A 15,588-nucleotide genomic window follows, 5' to 3' on the forward strand; every position below is an offset into this window, starting at 1 on the left:
TTTGTCCCGGCCCAGGGAGAAGTGGTTGGTGACATCTTAAGTCATACACACCTTTGTCCTGGGTGTTCCCTTGCGTTCCTCTCTGGTCTCCAAGGGAATTAGTGATCATCCTGTCTTCCAGAGCTTTGAAGACCCTCCCTGCAGTGCAGGCTCTGACCGCCTTCCTGGCTGCTGGGCCTTGAGCTCAAGATGGTGAACTCCATGTAAATTTAAAAAATTGGAAGCACTAACAGGCATGGTAATTATAAAAAGCCAAAAAAAAAATGTTTTTTTAGAGCAAGCAAGCAGGGGGGAGGGGTATAGTGAAAGAGAGAATCTTTATTTTTTTGAAAGTTTTAATTTACCTATTTTTGCAAGAGAGAAAGCGCAGGAGCAAGGGGGAGAGGCGGAGGGAGAGGGAGAAGCAGACTCCCTGCTGAGCGGGGAGCCCCACCGGGAGATCAGTCCCAGGACTCCCAAGATCATGACCTGAGCTGAAGGCAGACACGTAACTGACTGAGCCACCCAGCACCCCTAAAATTGCATCTTTTAAAGAAAGTAGCCAAGTGCAAAAAAAAAAAAAATCACATATTCTATGATTCTATACATATGAATTGTCCAGAGTAGGCAAATTCACAGAGTCAGAAAGAACATTAGTGGGGTGGGGGGTGGGGAAGGGAATCAGCAGTGACCCAGCACTGGCTTCCTTTTGAGGCTGATGAAAACGTTCTGGGATTATATAGCAGTAAAAGTTCCACAACCTTGTGAATCTACTAAAAGCTACTGAATTGCACATTTCAAAAAGTTAACTTTAGGGGCACTTGGGTGGTGGCTCAGTCAGTCACTTAAGCATCTGTCTTTGGCTTAGGTCATGATCTCAGGGTCCTGGGATGAAGCCCCACGTAGGGCTCCCTGCTCAGCGGGGAGTCTGCTTCTCCTCCCTCAGGTGGCCTCTCTGGCCACTTGCTCTCTCTCTGTCAAATAAATAAATAAAATCTTTTTTAAAAAAGTTAACTCTATGTGAATTATATCTCAGTGAAGCAATTATTTATTTTTTAAAACAGCAGTAAAAAGAGATTTCATGGGGCATCAGGGAGGTGACAGATAACAGGTAGGTGGGGGGGTAGGAAAGTGGAATATAAATTTTAAATCTTCTTAAATAAAACTTTAAAAAATATACCTGGGTACTACCTTGTATATTAAAAACTAATTGAAATAAAACAGAGAGATGCACAAGGTATTGGTACTCTTATTTTTATTTGGGAGATGGGATTCACAGGTATTCACTTTATATAACCCAAATATATTCTTTGCATCAAACATATATTAGGACAAAGGGGTGCCTGGGTGGCTCTGTCAGTTAAGCATCTGCCTTTGGCTCAGGTCATGATCTCAGGGTCCTGAAATCTTCTCCCTCCCTCTGGCTCTTCCCTGGCCTGTGCACACTCTTTGTCTCTCTCAAATAAGTAAAATCTTTAAGAAAAAGAAAAATGGCACTTTTCCAAGCGATGCACTTCAAATGTCCTTTCCCTGAATTGCACATGCTATAACTCCGAATTTTCTCTTGGCCCCACCCTATCTTATTTTTCAAAGACAGTAAAGTGAACACTTGGTATTCCCAAAGCTTTTGCCATTTGAAATAATAATAATGTAGGTCTGATCCTGTAATGGTAGATTTAAGCCTCCACTCAGATCAGTGTTCAGCCCCAGGGCCCCGGGGCCAAATCGAGCCCACCACATGTTCTTCTAAATAAAGTTTTATTGGAACACGGTCACTGAAACACAGTCATCCTGAGACATTTTGCTTGTAACTCTTTCATGCTACAACTACAGGGTTGAGTCCTCATAGTAGAGCCTTTTGGGCCATTACACCTACAAAATTATTCACCATCTGGCCCTTTCCAGAAAAAGTTGGTGGACCCCTCCCTGCGATACAAATGTACACAATTATCTTCTGTTACTCAAATCATACGTGGCTCTTGGATTTCAGGTAGCAAGAGACAAGTGTTAGAGAGCAAGATACTGACTTCAAAACCTATCTGAGTTTTTGTGTTGGAAGACCTGGGCTGGGGAGGGGTAGCTGTAGCGTCAGGGAGGCACGCACAGGCCTCTTTGAACCTCTTTTGAGCCCATGAGCTGGGAGCTCTGTCTTCTTCTCTGTCGGAGAAAAGAGAAGTCTTTGTGTTGTCCAAAACAAATCTTATTTTGCATCTGGAAGGAACACCCACGTTGCCTGTGGCCTCTGTTTTTCTGTCTCTGAGTTCCCACAGACAAGTACTAGCATATGCTCGCCCAACAGCGAGCAGCCTGCGGACTGGCGGGCCCTGCGGAGCTCTGTTTGTTGTTTTCTTTTTTGAGACGGGTCTCCGGAGGGCCACCATACACAACTCAGAGAAAACGTACAATGCTGTGATTTATTTAGTGTCATCAAAGTGGTTCTTTTCCTGACTTCATTATAATGAATCCTCAGCGGAAGATGAATGTCATCGTGGGCCTCTATTCTCATGGGGCCTTTCCTCACCCGGCGTCTCTGTATCCGCAGCTGTGTCTGAGACACGATGATTTGTGAAGACGTTTTCGGGGACACCAGGCATTGTCTCATAACCTGAGGCAGCAGGAGAATCGGTTTGGAAGATAAAGACAAAAGGCCTCGTTTCCCAGGTTGTGGGAAGTACATTCCTGCCTTCAGCTCCTCGCAGTGCATCTTTTTTTTTTTTTTTTTAAGATTTTATTTATTTATTTGTCATAGAGAGAGAAGCGAGAGTGAGCACAGGCAGACAGAGTGGCAGGCAGAGGCAGAGGGAGAAGCAGGCTCGCTGCCAAGCAAGGAGCCCGATGTGGGACTCGATCCCAGGACGCTGGGATCATGACCTGAGCCGAAGGCAGCTGCTTAACCAACTGAGCCACCCAGGCGTCCCCTCACAGTGCATCTTTCCAAGGCTTTCAGCTCTTGGGCCCACATGGCCAGACACTCCCCTGCCCACTCTCTGTGTGCACCTGCCCAGATAGAGGAAATCATGAGGAATAAAAATTGTGTGCTGAACGACAGTACCAGAGGGTGTTGTAGAGATCCCCGTGAGACTCTTCGCCCAGCAGATGGGGAAGGGACTCGTCCCCCCGCATCATGGACCAGGATCATGAGGAAGCTGCTGTGACCTCCCCCAACCTCCCCATCACTGCTGCCTGGTGCAAGGATTGGTGGGGGGGGCACCCAGCCGAAGCCAAGCCTGTCAGCCTCTTCCTGGGAGTCTGGAACCAGACCTGAGAGCAAGATTACTCGGAGGCAGACCTCCGTGCTGTTGGCAACCATGTTTTTGCCACTGCACAGGGAGGAGCGAAGGGAACAGGCCTGCCCGTGGGCTGCGCCTACGCAGGCTGCTTGTGAGGGCCCTTAGCTGGTGTCTGGTAACTTGGATTTGGGGAAATTCTCACCATTCCCAGAACTGATAAGAGAGAGTCAGAAAACCACTGTGGTTTCTGCTGAACATCTGCCTTCCTGCTGGGAGCCTGGCATTTTGGAGTGTGCTAGACAGAGGGCGCCTGTGTGACCAGCTCCCCGCAGAAACGGGGGGTCAAGGCCCTGGTGAGCTTCCTTTGGTGGACAGCACGGCTTGCGTGTTGTCACAAGTCATTGCTGGGAATTTAAGCCCACCTGGAGGGGACTCTCGGAAGCTCACACCTTGTTTCTTCCAGACTTGACCTCACATGGCTTTTCCCTTTGCTGATTTTGCTTTGTAGCCTTTCATGACTGTAAGTCCCGTGAATCGCAGTAAATCCATGAATGCCTCCATGTGTGGCCACATGCTAAGTGGCATGTCCTCCTGCCAGTCTGAGCCTGAGATGCGCATGGTCCAGGAGACCCCAGGGCCACACTGACCAGGGAAGAAGTGGAAGAAGGCCTCTCTAGGGACAGAAAACAAATGCACGGGGAGAAGGTCAGGTGGTAAAACAGATGGGACACCTTCCCGTCTCCTGATTCCGTATGCTTGTCACGGCTCAGCAGCGGCACCCGTTCGGATATCCTTAGTTTCTGTGAAACAATAAAACCCTTAGAACAGATTTCCACTTTTCTTCAGTTAGTTCCTGTTGGGTTTTGTGGCTTAAGGATCTAAAGGATCAAAACTGATCATACAGAGGGTCACACAAAAGGATTGTAACTGATCTTCTCTTTATTTGGGTATTTTCTGAATCTTTACACAAAGCATTAGTTCCTTTTATTATTAGAAATAAATGGGTGTTCCTTGCTTTGTTCTTACTTGTATCTTTTCAATTAAAAAAAAATCCTAATTCTTGGGGGGAAAATGCAATATTCCATTGTGTAAAAACAGGGACTTAATGCCTATGCTGTTGCTCATTCCTGCTCTCTGAAAGTGTCATTTTTAATAACAGTCTGATATTTTTCTTGAAATCAAGGTTTCTCAGGCTTGGCACTGTTGATATTTGAGGCTGGACAGTTCTTTGTCGTGGGGGCTGTCCTACGCATTGTAGGGTTTTAGCTGTCTTTGGCCTCTGCCCACAGGATGCCATTAACACTGTCCTGGTTGAGACGATCAAAAAAGTCTCCAGACATTGACAGATATCCCCTACCAGGGGAGAGAGGGGAGAGATCACCCCTGGTTAAGGACCACTGCCTTGAATATACAAATACATGTCTTTAAAGTTTACACAAATAGAATTATACATTGATATGCAAGGAGTGTTTGCCGTGGATGTATTGTGTTCTCCTTCTGGGAGTACATGTACAGCTGTTTCATTGTTTGTAGCTCCTGCATGGATTTTTTAAGTTTTTTTTGTTTTGTTTTGTTTTGTTTTGTTTTGTTTTGTTTTTAAAGATTTTATTTAGTTATTTGACAGACAGAGATGACAAGTAGGCAGAGAGGCAGGCAGAGAGAGAGAGAGAGAGGAAGGGAAGCAGGCTCTCTGCTGAGCAGAGAACCCGATGTGGGGCTCGATCCCAGGACTCTGAGACCGTGACCTGAGCCGAAGGCAGAGGCTTAACCCACTGAGCCACCCAGGCGCCCCTTTTTTAAGTTTTTATTTACTTATTTGAGAGAGAGCACAAGTGGGGGGAGCAGCACAGGCAGAGGGAAAAGCAGGCTCCCCACTGAGCAGGGAGCCCAATGTGGGGCTCGATCCCAGTACCCCGGTATCATGACCTGAGCTGAAGGCGGACGCCCAGCAGATGCCTTAGTTACCCAGGCGCCCTTCTAGTGGCCTGTTGATGGACCTTCCAGTTGCTTGCCACTTTCCATTGGAATTTCTGAGGGCTCTTTGTTTTTAGAGCACTGAATATACTCCAGCTGTTTTATTATTTTTTTTATAAATATAAACATAAACCTGAAATATGCTGCAAATATTAACCAGGTAACATATTGTGAGAGATTTTTTTTTTTAAAGATTTTATTTATTTATTTGACAGAGAGAGATCACAAGTAGACGGAGAGGAAGGCAGAGAGAGAGAGAGAGGGAAGCAGGCTTCTTGCTGAGCAGAGAGCCCGATGTGGGACTCGATCCCAGGACCCTGAGATCATGACCTGAGCCGAAGGCAGCGGCTTAACCCACTGAGCCACCCAGGCGCCCCTACTCCAGCTGTTTTAAACAGAAAGGAATTTATTCAGTAAGGGTAGATGCCCCCAGAATTGTTAGGAGTATTAAAGAAATATATGCTAGATGGGGCACCTGGGTAGCTCAATTGGTTAAGTGTCTGACTCTTGGTTTCGGCTCCGTGCTCACTGGGGACTCTGCTGGAGATTCTATCTCTCTCTCTCCCTCTGTCCCTCCCTCCCCCACCCCGCCCATGTTCACATACTCTCTCTCTCTAAAATACTAACAAAATAAATCTCTTTTTTAAAAATATTTTATTTATTTATTTGACATAGAGAGACATAGTGAGAGAGGGAACACAAGCAGGAGAAGTGGCAGAGGGAGAAGCAGGCTTCCTGCTGAGCAGGGAGCCCGATGCGGGACTCGATCCCAGGACCCTGAGATCATGACCTGAGCCAAAGGCAGATGATTAGCGGTTGAGCCATCCCGGCACCCCAATAAATAAATCTTTTTAAAAAAGAAAGAAGCATACGCTAGGCTGGAATTCTAGGGCTAACTCCCAACATTTATAAATCAGAACTGGGCCCCCAAGGAGGCAGCCTTCGTGATCAGGAAGAGGTGCCACTGGGAACCTGCTACTGGAGTTGCTAGCTCAGAACCAAAGCTCCTCTCCTGCAGTCTAGACCAGCAAAACGTATGCCCCAACCTTGCTTCGTTCTCCAGGTGACTCAGATCTGAGTGCATTGCATGCGAGGGCCCGTGACCAACAGAACCTAAATCCCATCCTGAACACAAGCAGCAGGGGTGTCTCGGAAATGCACTTTCCAATTTCCAGCTCCTGGAGGGGGTAGGACATTGTTGCTTGACGCCGTCCACAACATCTGGATGTGTGGATCCCCATCACCCAGCCTTAGGAATAACACCATGAGGGCATCAGTGAAATGGGGGACCAAGGAAATCCAAGACTCCCTCCCTCTATAAAAGCAACAAGAAAGGTGGCAAAATCCGTCAGAACCAGCCTCTTCATAGCCCTGGAATCTAGTCAAAAACTTGTAACAAGCAAGAGAGCACTTATCGAAGTAGGGGAGAAGGTGCAGAGTTTCTGTGAGAGAGCTCTGTGCCATTTTAACTGCCCCCCCCCCCATTCCATCCTCTGCTTCCCAGCTCAGCAGTAGCCTTACAGATGGCGGCCAGCATTCCTAGCATTTCCACAGCCCTGTTCTCCCTCTCCTTCTGCCCCTCTCCAAACCGCCCCCCAGTGATGCTCGATCTCTCTCAAAGTCAATAAATAAAATCTTAAAAAATAATAATAATACTCAAAATTGCAGTTTTCAACAAAAAATTACAGATATGCAGAGAAACAAGGAAGTTTGGCTTATTCATAAGAAAAAAAAAAATAGGGGCGCCTGGGTGGCTAAGTGGGTTAAAGCCTCTGCCTTCGGCTCAGATCCTGATATCAGGGTCTTGGGATAGAGCCCCGCATCAGGCTCTCTGCTCAGCAGGGAGTCTGCTTCCTCCCTGTCTCTCTGCCTGCCTCCCTGCCTACTTGTGATCTCTGTCTGTCAAATAAATAAAATATTTTTTAAAAAATAAAATAAAAACTGCCCCAAGGAGCCACAGACACGGGCCCTATGACGATTTGAAACCAACTGTCACTCAGAATGCTCAAAATGAGAGTATCAACACAGAGATGGAAAATGTAAGAAAAGGGACCAAACAGAAATTCTGGAGCCGAAAAGTACTATAACCGGAATGAAAAGTGTGACAAGTCAGGTCACAGATGTGAAGACATTCCTGCGGCTGGGAATGTAAAGCAACGTGGCCAACAGTTTGGCCTCCTTGATAAGTCAAACTTAGATTCACCGTACGAAGTAGCAACCCTGCTCCTGCGTGTATATATGCAGAGGCATGGAAAATAGGTGTTGAAACCTGAATGTTCCCAGCAGTACCGTCACAGCGGCCGAAAGGTGGAAAGAGCTAGAATGCACAACCGCTGGGTGGATGAATGGGTAAAGAACATGGGTACATCCATACAGGGGACTGTTACCCAGCCAAAAAGTGGAAAGAAATGCTATGACACACATGTCCCCTGAAAACGTTTATTTTAAGTGGAAGAAGGCAGATGCAAAATGTCACATCTTCTATGACTCCATTTATATGAAATACCCAGAACAGGAAAATCTACAGAAACAAAAGGTTCGTGTTTGCCAGGGCCTTGGAGGGGTCAGGGGGCATGGGGAGGCACAGCTTAGCAGGTGCAGGGTTTCCTTGTTAGCGTGATGAAAATGGTCTGGACCTGGAGCGTGGCAGCACCTGCCAAACACGGTGAATGTTCTAGAAGCTGCAAAATGCCATGCTTGAAAGTGTTTTCAGGGGTGACCTTTGTGTTACGGGAATCTTACCCCAGTAAAATAAAAACAGTGCTGCGGCAATGAACCTCATTGACCGTACCTTTCTAGACTCGCGCTAGATTTCTGTGAACCAAACTCCTGAAAAGTAACATTCCTTAATGGAAGGGTACATTGCACTATGGATTTCAGCAGGGTTATTCAGGCTTCCATCTCTGAACCAATGTGCCGGTCTCCTCCTGCCTTCTCTGCTGTTGGGTATAGATACTCTCTTCATCTTTCCTGGTCTAAGAGGAGAAAACGGCATCCCTTTTAATTTTTCCTTATGGATGCAAGTTGAACGAGCACCGTTCATCAGTTAGCCATTTATGTATGAAATGAAACACGTCTTCTGTGAAATACTAGTACAGCTGCTTTGCTTGCTTTTCTAATTACGTGTTTTTTAAGAGCTCTTTTTATTGTATTTTTATTAATCTTTTTGTTGTATTTTTATCATAGTTACACGTGTCCATAACGGAAGAGCTGTCTTAGCCTGCTTGGGCTGCTGTCACAGAGTCCCACAAACTTAGGGCTTACACAACAAATACTTATTTCACATGGCTCTGGATGTGGTAACCGGGGAGGGGGTGCTCCCTGAGCGCTAACTAAAGGACAGTAATCTCATCGGGAGGACCCCGCCCCCATCTTATCTAAAGCCAATCACCTCCCAAAGCCCCCACCTGGAGATACCATCACACTGGGGCTGAGGCTTCCACCCACAGCTTTGTGGGGGGACTCAGTTCAGTCCTAGCAATGTACAAAAGATTCTTAACGAGTCTCATCAAGTCTCATCAAGTCTTCCTCTCTTAAGGTCAGCTGTTTTCATCCCACTGAGCTGATCATTCCTTTGCAATTACCTCCTCGTTGCTAAGTAGCTGCTTATCCTGCTGTTTCTTGTTCTTTATTTTGGATTTTGTATCTTGATCTCCTACTGTGAAAGAGGAGCGTTTATCTCCTTTTCACCTCCTCCCCCATACTTCCTGTCTTCCCATTCTCCCAGTGTAATTGTGCATATTTGCAGTTTACATTTAGAGAATATAAGCGTTATTTCCAGATAAGCCGTGTCATGGTGCAGAACACTGTTACTTTTTCTTTTCTGTACAACCTTTTGTTTTTCTCATAATCATCTTTTTGTTTCATTGTTTGCTTTACTTTTTTATGTACTAATCACTAATTCATTCCAAATGTGTAGGAAATAGCCCCTTACATCATGCAGTCAAAGATTCCGCTAAAAGATTCCGTCAAAGAGCTGAGGAGCTCTCCTGGAGCCTCCTGACCTCCTCCAACATGGCTTTTCCTCTGTGCCTGGTGCACAGCTCTCAGACTGGGGTCTTGACCATTCTACCTTTGCTTCTCTCTTTTTTAGAGAGAGAGAGAGCGTGCAGTGTGTGTGTGTGTGTGTGTGTGTGTGTGTGTGTGTGTGTGTGTGTGTGTGTTCAGTCCAGCAAGTTGGGGAGGGGTAGAAGGAGAAGGAGAGAATCTTAAGCAGGATCCATGCCCAGTGTGAAGCCCAATGCAGGGCTCAATCTCATGACCCTGAGATCACAACCTGATCTAAAATCAAGAGTCAGGTGCTTAACTGACTGAGCCACCCAGGTGTCCCTCTTTTTTTGAGCTTCTGTGTCCTGGGCCCTATTCCTTTCCTCCATTCCTCTCTTGTTTTCTTTTCTTTCTTTCTTTTTTTTTTTTAATTTTACTTATTTGTTTGTCAGAGAGAGTGAGCATAGGCAGACAGAATGGCAGGCAGAGGCAGAGAGAGAAGCAGGCTCCCCACTGAGCAAGGAGCCTGATGTGGGACTCCATCCCAGGATGCTGGGATCATGACCTGAGCCAAAGGCAGCTGCCCAACCAACTGAGCCACCCAGGCATCCCTCTTCTCTTGTTTTCATTCCTCTAGTATCTTTCTGAGAAAAGGGTTCCAAGGTAAAATTTTATGACCTTGCAAAAATTTTTTGTTATGACCTTGTATCTTTATTTGACTCTGACACATGATAGTTTAATTAGGTATAAAATTTTGTTCATTATTTTGTAGGCATTGCTCCACTGTCTTCCAGTTTCCAGTGTTGCAGTAAGAACAAATAATTCTGGTCCTTCATAGGTGACCTTTTTTTTCCTCTCCAGTATCTTGTAGGAGCTTCTGGTTGTCCTCAGCTTTCGAACATTTTAGGGTGATAAGCCTTGATGTGGATCTTTCTTTTTTTCTATAATGCTGGGTACTCCTTGTACTCTTTCAGTAAGATAACTCATGTTCTTATTTTCTTGAATTATTTTTTGCTGATTTCTAATTTCTTCCTTTCTGTTTTATTTTTCTGGTATTCCTCCTAGTCTGGTCTCCTAATTATCACGTCTCTTCACCTTTCTTCCATCTTTTTGTTTCACAGTTTACTCAGAGACTTCCTTAACTTAATGTTCTAACATCTCTTAAATGTTTCATTTCTGCTATCCTAGTTTTTCACCTCATTCATCTTTTAAAATCTTTAACTGTGGTAAAATATGCATAAATTAAAATTTACCATCTTAACCAATTTTAAGTGTCCAAAAGTTCAATATTAGGTATAGTCACACTGTTATGTGGTCAATCTCAAGTCTTCCCAAACTGAAACTGTACACATTAAACAGTAACTCCTTATGCTTCCTCCCCCAGCACCAGCAGCCAACCTTCTGTGTGGTTTTGATGGCTCTAGGAACTCACATAAATGGAACCGTGCAGTATTTGTCCTTTTGTGACTGTCTTATTTCACCAAGAAGAAGGTTCTCAAGGTTCATCCAGGGGTAGCATGCGTCAGGAATCTCCTTTCCTTTCTAAGACTGAATAATACTCCATTGTATCTGTCCACCATCCTGTTTGTCCATTCGAGGAGTTCTCTTTTGGACCCTGAATTTTTTTTTTTTAAGATTTTTATTTATTCATCTGAGCGAGAGAGAGAGAGACCATAAGAAGGGAGAGAGGCATTGGGAGAGAGAGAAACAGACTCCCCACCAAGCAGGGAGCCCAACTCGGGGCTTGATCCCAGAACCCTGGAATCATCACCCGAGCAGAAGGCAAACACAAAGACTAAGCCCACCCAGGCGCCCCTCGGACCCTGAATTTTTTATAGCATTTCTGGTTTTGTTTCACAAATGGGATATCTTCTGTTACTCTTGCCCGGAACAATATGTCGCTTTTATCCCCAAATCTTTTCCCTGCCTAAGTCCTTTCCTCCAGGTTTCTTTGTTTTGTGGGTATTGCTTGATCTCTGTCTGTGTGCTAGATATTTAATCAGAAAAGCAGTGGTCCTTAACTGTTGCTCTCATGTGAGTGTGGGACTCTCCAAAGCTGACCAGTGGCTCCAAGCTCATGTGTGAGGCTTGCAACTGTGGTCAACTGTAGAGTGCTGTGCCTCTGTCATGTCCTTGATGGACACCTGGTATCTGTGTCTTCAGGTCTATCCTGTTGGGCTGGTCAGATTCCCTGGAGAAGGACCTCCCTATCTTCTGGCTGAAGGCACCAGCCTGACAGCCAGTGTTTGGGGGAGTGGACCAGAGAGGAGCACGGGGAATCGGAGGGTCAGTTGACCGCCTGGGCACCCTGCAAAGTCCCCTTGATTCCCCTGTTTTCAGGGCAATCCCTTATGCCTCGCCATGAAATGTCATTTTTATATTGTGTTAACCTTAAAAGTAAGATAGTCATTTTACCAGCAGAAAGTGGGTTTATTCAGGAATAACATAGAATTGCAATTTGGGACAAGCAAACTATAGCAAAACCACAGAGAAGTCCAAAAAAAAAACAAGAGAGAAACATTATTTTATGGAGAAGGGGAAGTTGGGAGGAGTTGTTTTGAATAAAAGTCCATTGGAGAAAAAGCAAAAGTTCAGGGTGACCACAGCTTCTCTGTCACTGGCTGATTTGAAGGGGTAGTTGGTTTCTTGCAGGAGATGCTGTGTCCATCGTGTAATGGACAATTCTTTCCTGTTGAAGATTCTTCTGACCTCTGCAAGTGACAATTTTTCCTGCAATTGACATTGGGTGATAGGCCCGCCTTCCAGCCTTCCCTTCGATCTCTCCTACTCCACTTTAATAAGGATTCCCTTTACTAATTTTCACAGTCATTTGCTGATAAATGCTCTTAACTAACGGAAGCTTGCTTTTGCTTTGAGTTTACTGAGAATTTGTTTTTAAATCTAGAAGTAAGAATCATGCCCACTATCCACCCTGTCGAGAGACCCTGTTTTACTCCCTCGGCTTCACTTGACTCAAATGGCCTTGTAGACGGATTTCCAAGGCAGCCCTGTTTTTAACCACCTCCCTTCTCACCTCCTGAAGCACCCCACGCCGTCCATTTCCTGAGCCTTTGGGAAGTTTTGCACTAAAATCAGGTTGGATATTTGCTCTTCTCCACTGCTGGCTTGGGATTTCGTTTTGTTAGCTCTGTTATGTTAGTTACTTCTGTCTGTCTGCTTTTCAGGTGCCAGAATTTTGTTTCCTTTCCTCTTTCCTTTTTTGCTCTTCTTAATACCTTTGGGGGGAACAAGCAAGCTCTGGTTTCTGCGGTCTTAGTGGGGCTTCAAGAGTTTGGAAAGAAAGTAAGCCCATGTGTTCAATCCACTTTCTTCACCTCAAAGTCTCAGAGCGCTTCATACATTAAAATACTAGCCTATACCCATCACACAGATTCCAGATCATCCTTGTTAAAATATTTAAATCTTTCTTTTTTGCAGTTTGTGTTTATTTTACTATGTAGAACTGTAACTTTTTTTCTGAGTGGATAGCCATTTGTTTATCTTTGACTTAGCACTCTGTTCAAGTATTTGGTAGACCCTGGCATAAACAGGAATTCAGGAGATGTGTGACATTCTAGTCTTCCACTGACTCATGGTCTGGTTCTTCGTCACACACAGCTCATGTGCAGAAAAACTAGAAAGTTCCATGCAGTATGCCCTACGACAGGAGGGGTTCCTATTAGCTATCATTGTGACAGATGACAATTTTTCCATCTCGAAGTTTTTTGTTATTTGATTCTGTTTGTTGATTTTCTAGAGTTGTTGAGGCAAACTGTTGCAAATAATTCCTTTTTTAAAAAGATTTTATTTATTCATTTGAGAATGAGGGAGACAGAGAACACACAAGCAGGGGGAGAGGCAGAGGAAGAGGGAGAAGCAGACTCTCTGCTGAGCCAGTTGGGAGCCCCAATGTGGGGCTCAATCCCAGGACCTAGAGATCATGACCTGAGCAGAGGGCAGATGCTTAATGAGCCACCCAGGCGCCTTTGTTGCAAATAATTCTTAATTTTTTCCCTTATTTCCAATATGTATGCTTCTTGTACTTTATTTTTTATTGAATTCATGAAAGTCCAGGAAATGTTGAATACTACTGTTGATGTTGGAAATTCTTGTCCTGTTTTCCGTTCACAGTAGTATCGCACCTTTAAATATATTTTTGTATCGTTTCCTAGTAAATACTATCTCAGTTGAAGGAAGCTTAGTTCTGTTCTGCATTCACTGAGATTTTTTTTTTTAATCCAGAAATAGGTAAAAATTGTATTAAATTTCTTTTTGGCATTTGTTGAGCAATACATAAGCTGTTTTCTCTTTCAACCCATTTATGTAATTAACATAAATGTGTATTACATTATGGAGCATATTTCCTCATGAGAGAAACATTCTTACATTCCTGGAGGCAAAATCTTAACTTATGGTGTAACATGGTATACTATTCCTGGGGGAAAATCGCTACTTTTAATTCTGGTCATTCTTTAATATGAAGCATAATTTTTTTTAGGTTTTATTTATTTATTTGACAGAAAGCAAGAGCTTGAGCACCAGCAGGGGGAGGGAGGGGGGATCAAGGGGAAGAGGAGGAGCAGGCAGAGGGAGAAGCAGGCTCCCCACTGAGTAGGGAGCCTGACACGGGACTGGGTCCCAGGACCCTGGGATCATGACCTGCGCTGAAGGCAGCCACTTAACCGACTGAGCTACCCAGGCTCCCCTGAAGCATATTTTTTAAATTTGTTTTTGTTGTTGTTTTTATAGTTTTTTAAAATTTAGTTAACATATATTGTACTATTAGTTTCTGGGCTAGAATTTAGTGATTCATCAGTTGCATAGAGCACCCAATTGAAGGGTGTTTTTTTTTGTTTAAAGATTTTATTTATTTATTTGACACAGACACAGGGATCACAGGTAGAGAGGCAGGCAGAGAGAAAGAGGAAGGGAAGCAGGCTCCCCGCTGAGCAGAGAGCCCGATGTGAGGCTAAATCCCAGGACCCTGAGATCATGACCTGAGCCAAAGGCAGAGGCTTAACCCACTGAGCCACCCAGGTGCCCCTAAAGCATATTTTTGATACTCTCTTGGTAACAAGGGGACATTTGGCTTCTTGTCACCTGGCTTAGGGATAAATGATTTTTGTTAATTAGACCTGGTTTTTTGTTAAGATATCAGCAAGCACTGAAACCCTGTATCATTTATACACGATCAAAAAATGCAATAGGTATTTTTCTGCCTTCTCCAGTAGGGGTTGGTGACAATTTTTGGCTGGAAGGAACATACTGTACTCTGGGATATAGGACAGAGCCGTACAAGACTCTGACACTCCTTCTGACAAATGAGAACCCACAGTGTTCTGAAACTGCATCAGAAAACCTCTCATTTCGAAGTTACAATCTCCTGTTCCCCGGAAGTGGAGGCTTACATTTTCCTTGGGACTGAAGGCTCTTTTCCTTTGATCAAGGTCCTCAGCAAGGAGCTTTTAGCACATATATTTAAGGCAGCCCCCCCCACTAGTTCTTAAGTGAATCTTGTGAATGGCCCCGAGCTGCCTTTTGTGGGCACTGGAGGGTGACCTTCACCATGTGGCTGGTGGATCTGTGGAATTCTGAGTGAGGTGTGTTGAAGTCTCTTACTTTGATTGTAGTTTCTGTCAAAATCTTTGGTTTCTAAGAGTTTTTCCTTAGATATTCTGGATACCAAACTTAAGGGTTCATAGCTCTTGTGTCTTTTAATAAGCTTACCTTTTCTTTCAATTAAGCCTTCAGACCTGAAAGATTTCATTTTTTTTTCAAGATTTTTATTTATTTATTTGACAGAGATCACAGGTAGGCAGAGAGGCAGGCAGAGAGAGAGAGAGAGGAGGAAGCAGGCTCCCTTCCGAGCAGAGAGCCCTCTGTGGGGCTCGATCCCAGGACCCTGGGATCATGACCCGAGCCAAAGGCAGAGGCTTTAACCCACTGAGCCACCCAGGCACCCCCCCCCCTTTTTTTTAAAGATTTTATTTATTTATTTATTTGTCAGAGAGAAAGAGAGCACGAGCACAGGCAGGCAGAGTGGCAGCAGAGGCAGAAGGAGAAGCAGGCTCCCTGCTGAGCAAGGAGCCCAATGCGGGACTCGATCCCAGGACACTGGGATCATGACCTGAGCCAAAGGCAGCCACTTAACCAACTGAGCCACCCAGGCGTCCCCTGAAAGATTTCATTTTATGATACTAACACACTCTTCCCATTTCTGCCTAGCTTTTATTTGTGTGATGTATTTTTATAATTCCTTTATTCTTGATTTTTTTATTCATATGCCTTAAGTATATTTCTTACAGTTTAGCTTTATCTGTAATCTGAAATTCTAATAGAGAGCCCATTCATGGTTTCTTGTGGCTTTTTTGCATGTATTTACTCTTATTCTTATCCTCTTACATTTTCAGTATACTTT

At 44.5% G+C, this 15,588-nt stretch overlaps 1 protein-coding gene across 9 annotated transcripts in view; it reads left to right on the top strand.

Moving 5' to 3' along the window:
- The window catches only part of SPECC1 (sperm antigen with calponin homology and coiled-coil domains 1), a 226,957-nt gene that overhangs the window by 171,522 nt on the left and 39,847 nt on the right, over positions 1 to 15,588 (top strand). The window contains exon 12 of one of the 9 annotated variants that reach the window (XM_047708248.1): positions 2,522 to 2,653. The exons of the other annotated variants lie outside the window; for them this stretch is intronic. Within the exon in view, the coding sequence (XP_047564204.1) occupies positions 2,522 to 2,548 (27 nt within the window). The 3' untranslated portion in view covers positions 2,549 to 2,653. Of the gene's footprint in view, positions 1 to 2,521; positions 2,654 to 15,588 lie in introns of those variants that run through there. 9 annotated transcript variants of the gene reach the window in all.

Source organism: Lutra lutra, chromosome 16 (assembly GCF_902655055.1).
Source record: "Lutra lutra chromosome 16, mLutLut1.2, whole genome shotgun sequence".
NCBI lineage: Eukaryota > Metazoa > Chordata > Mammalia > Carnivora > Mustelidae > Lutra > Lutra lutra.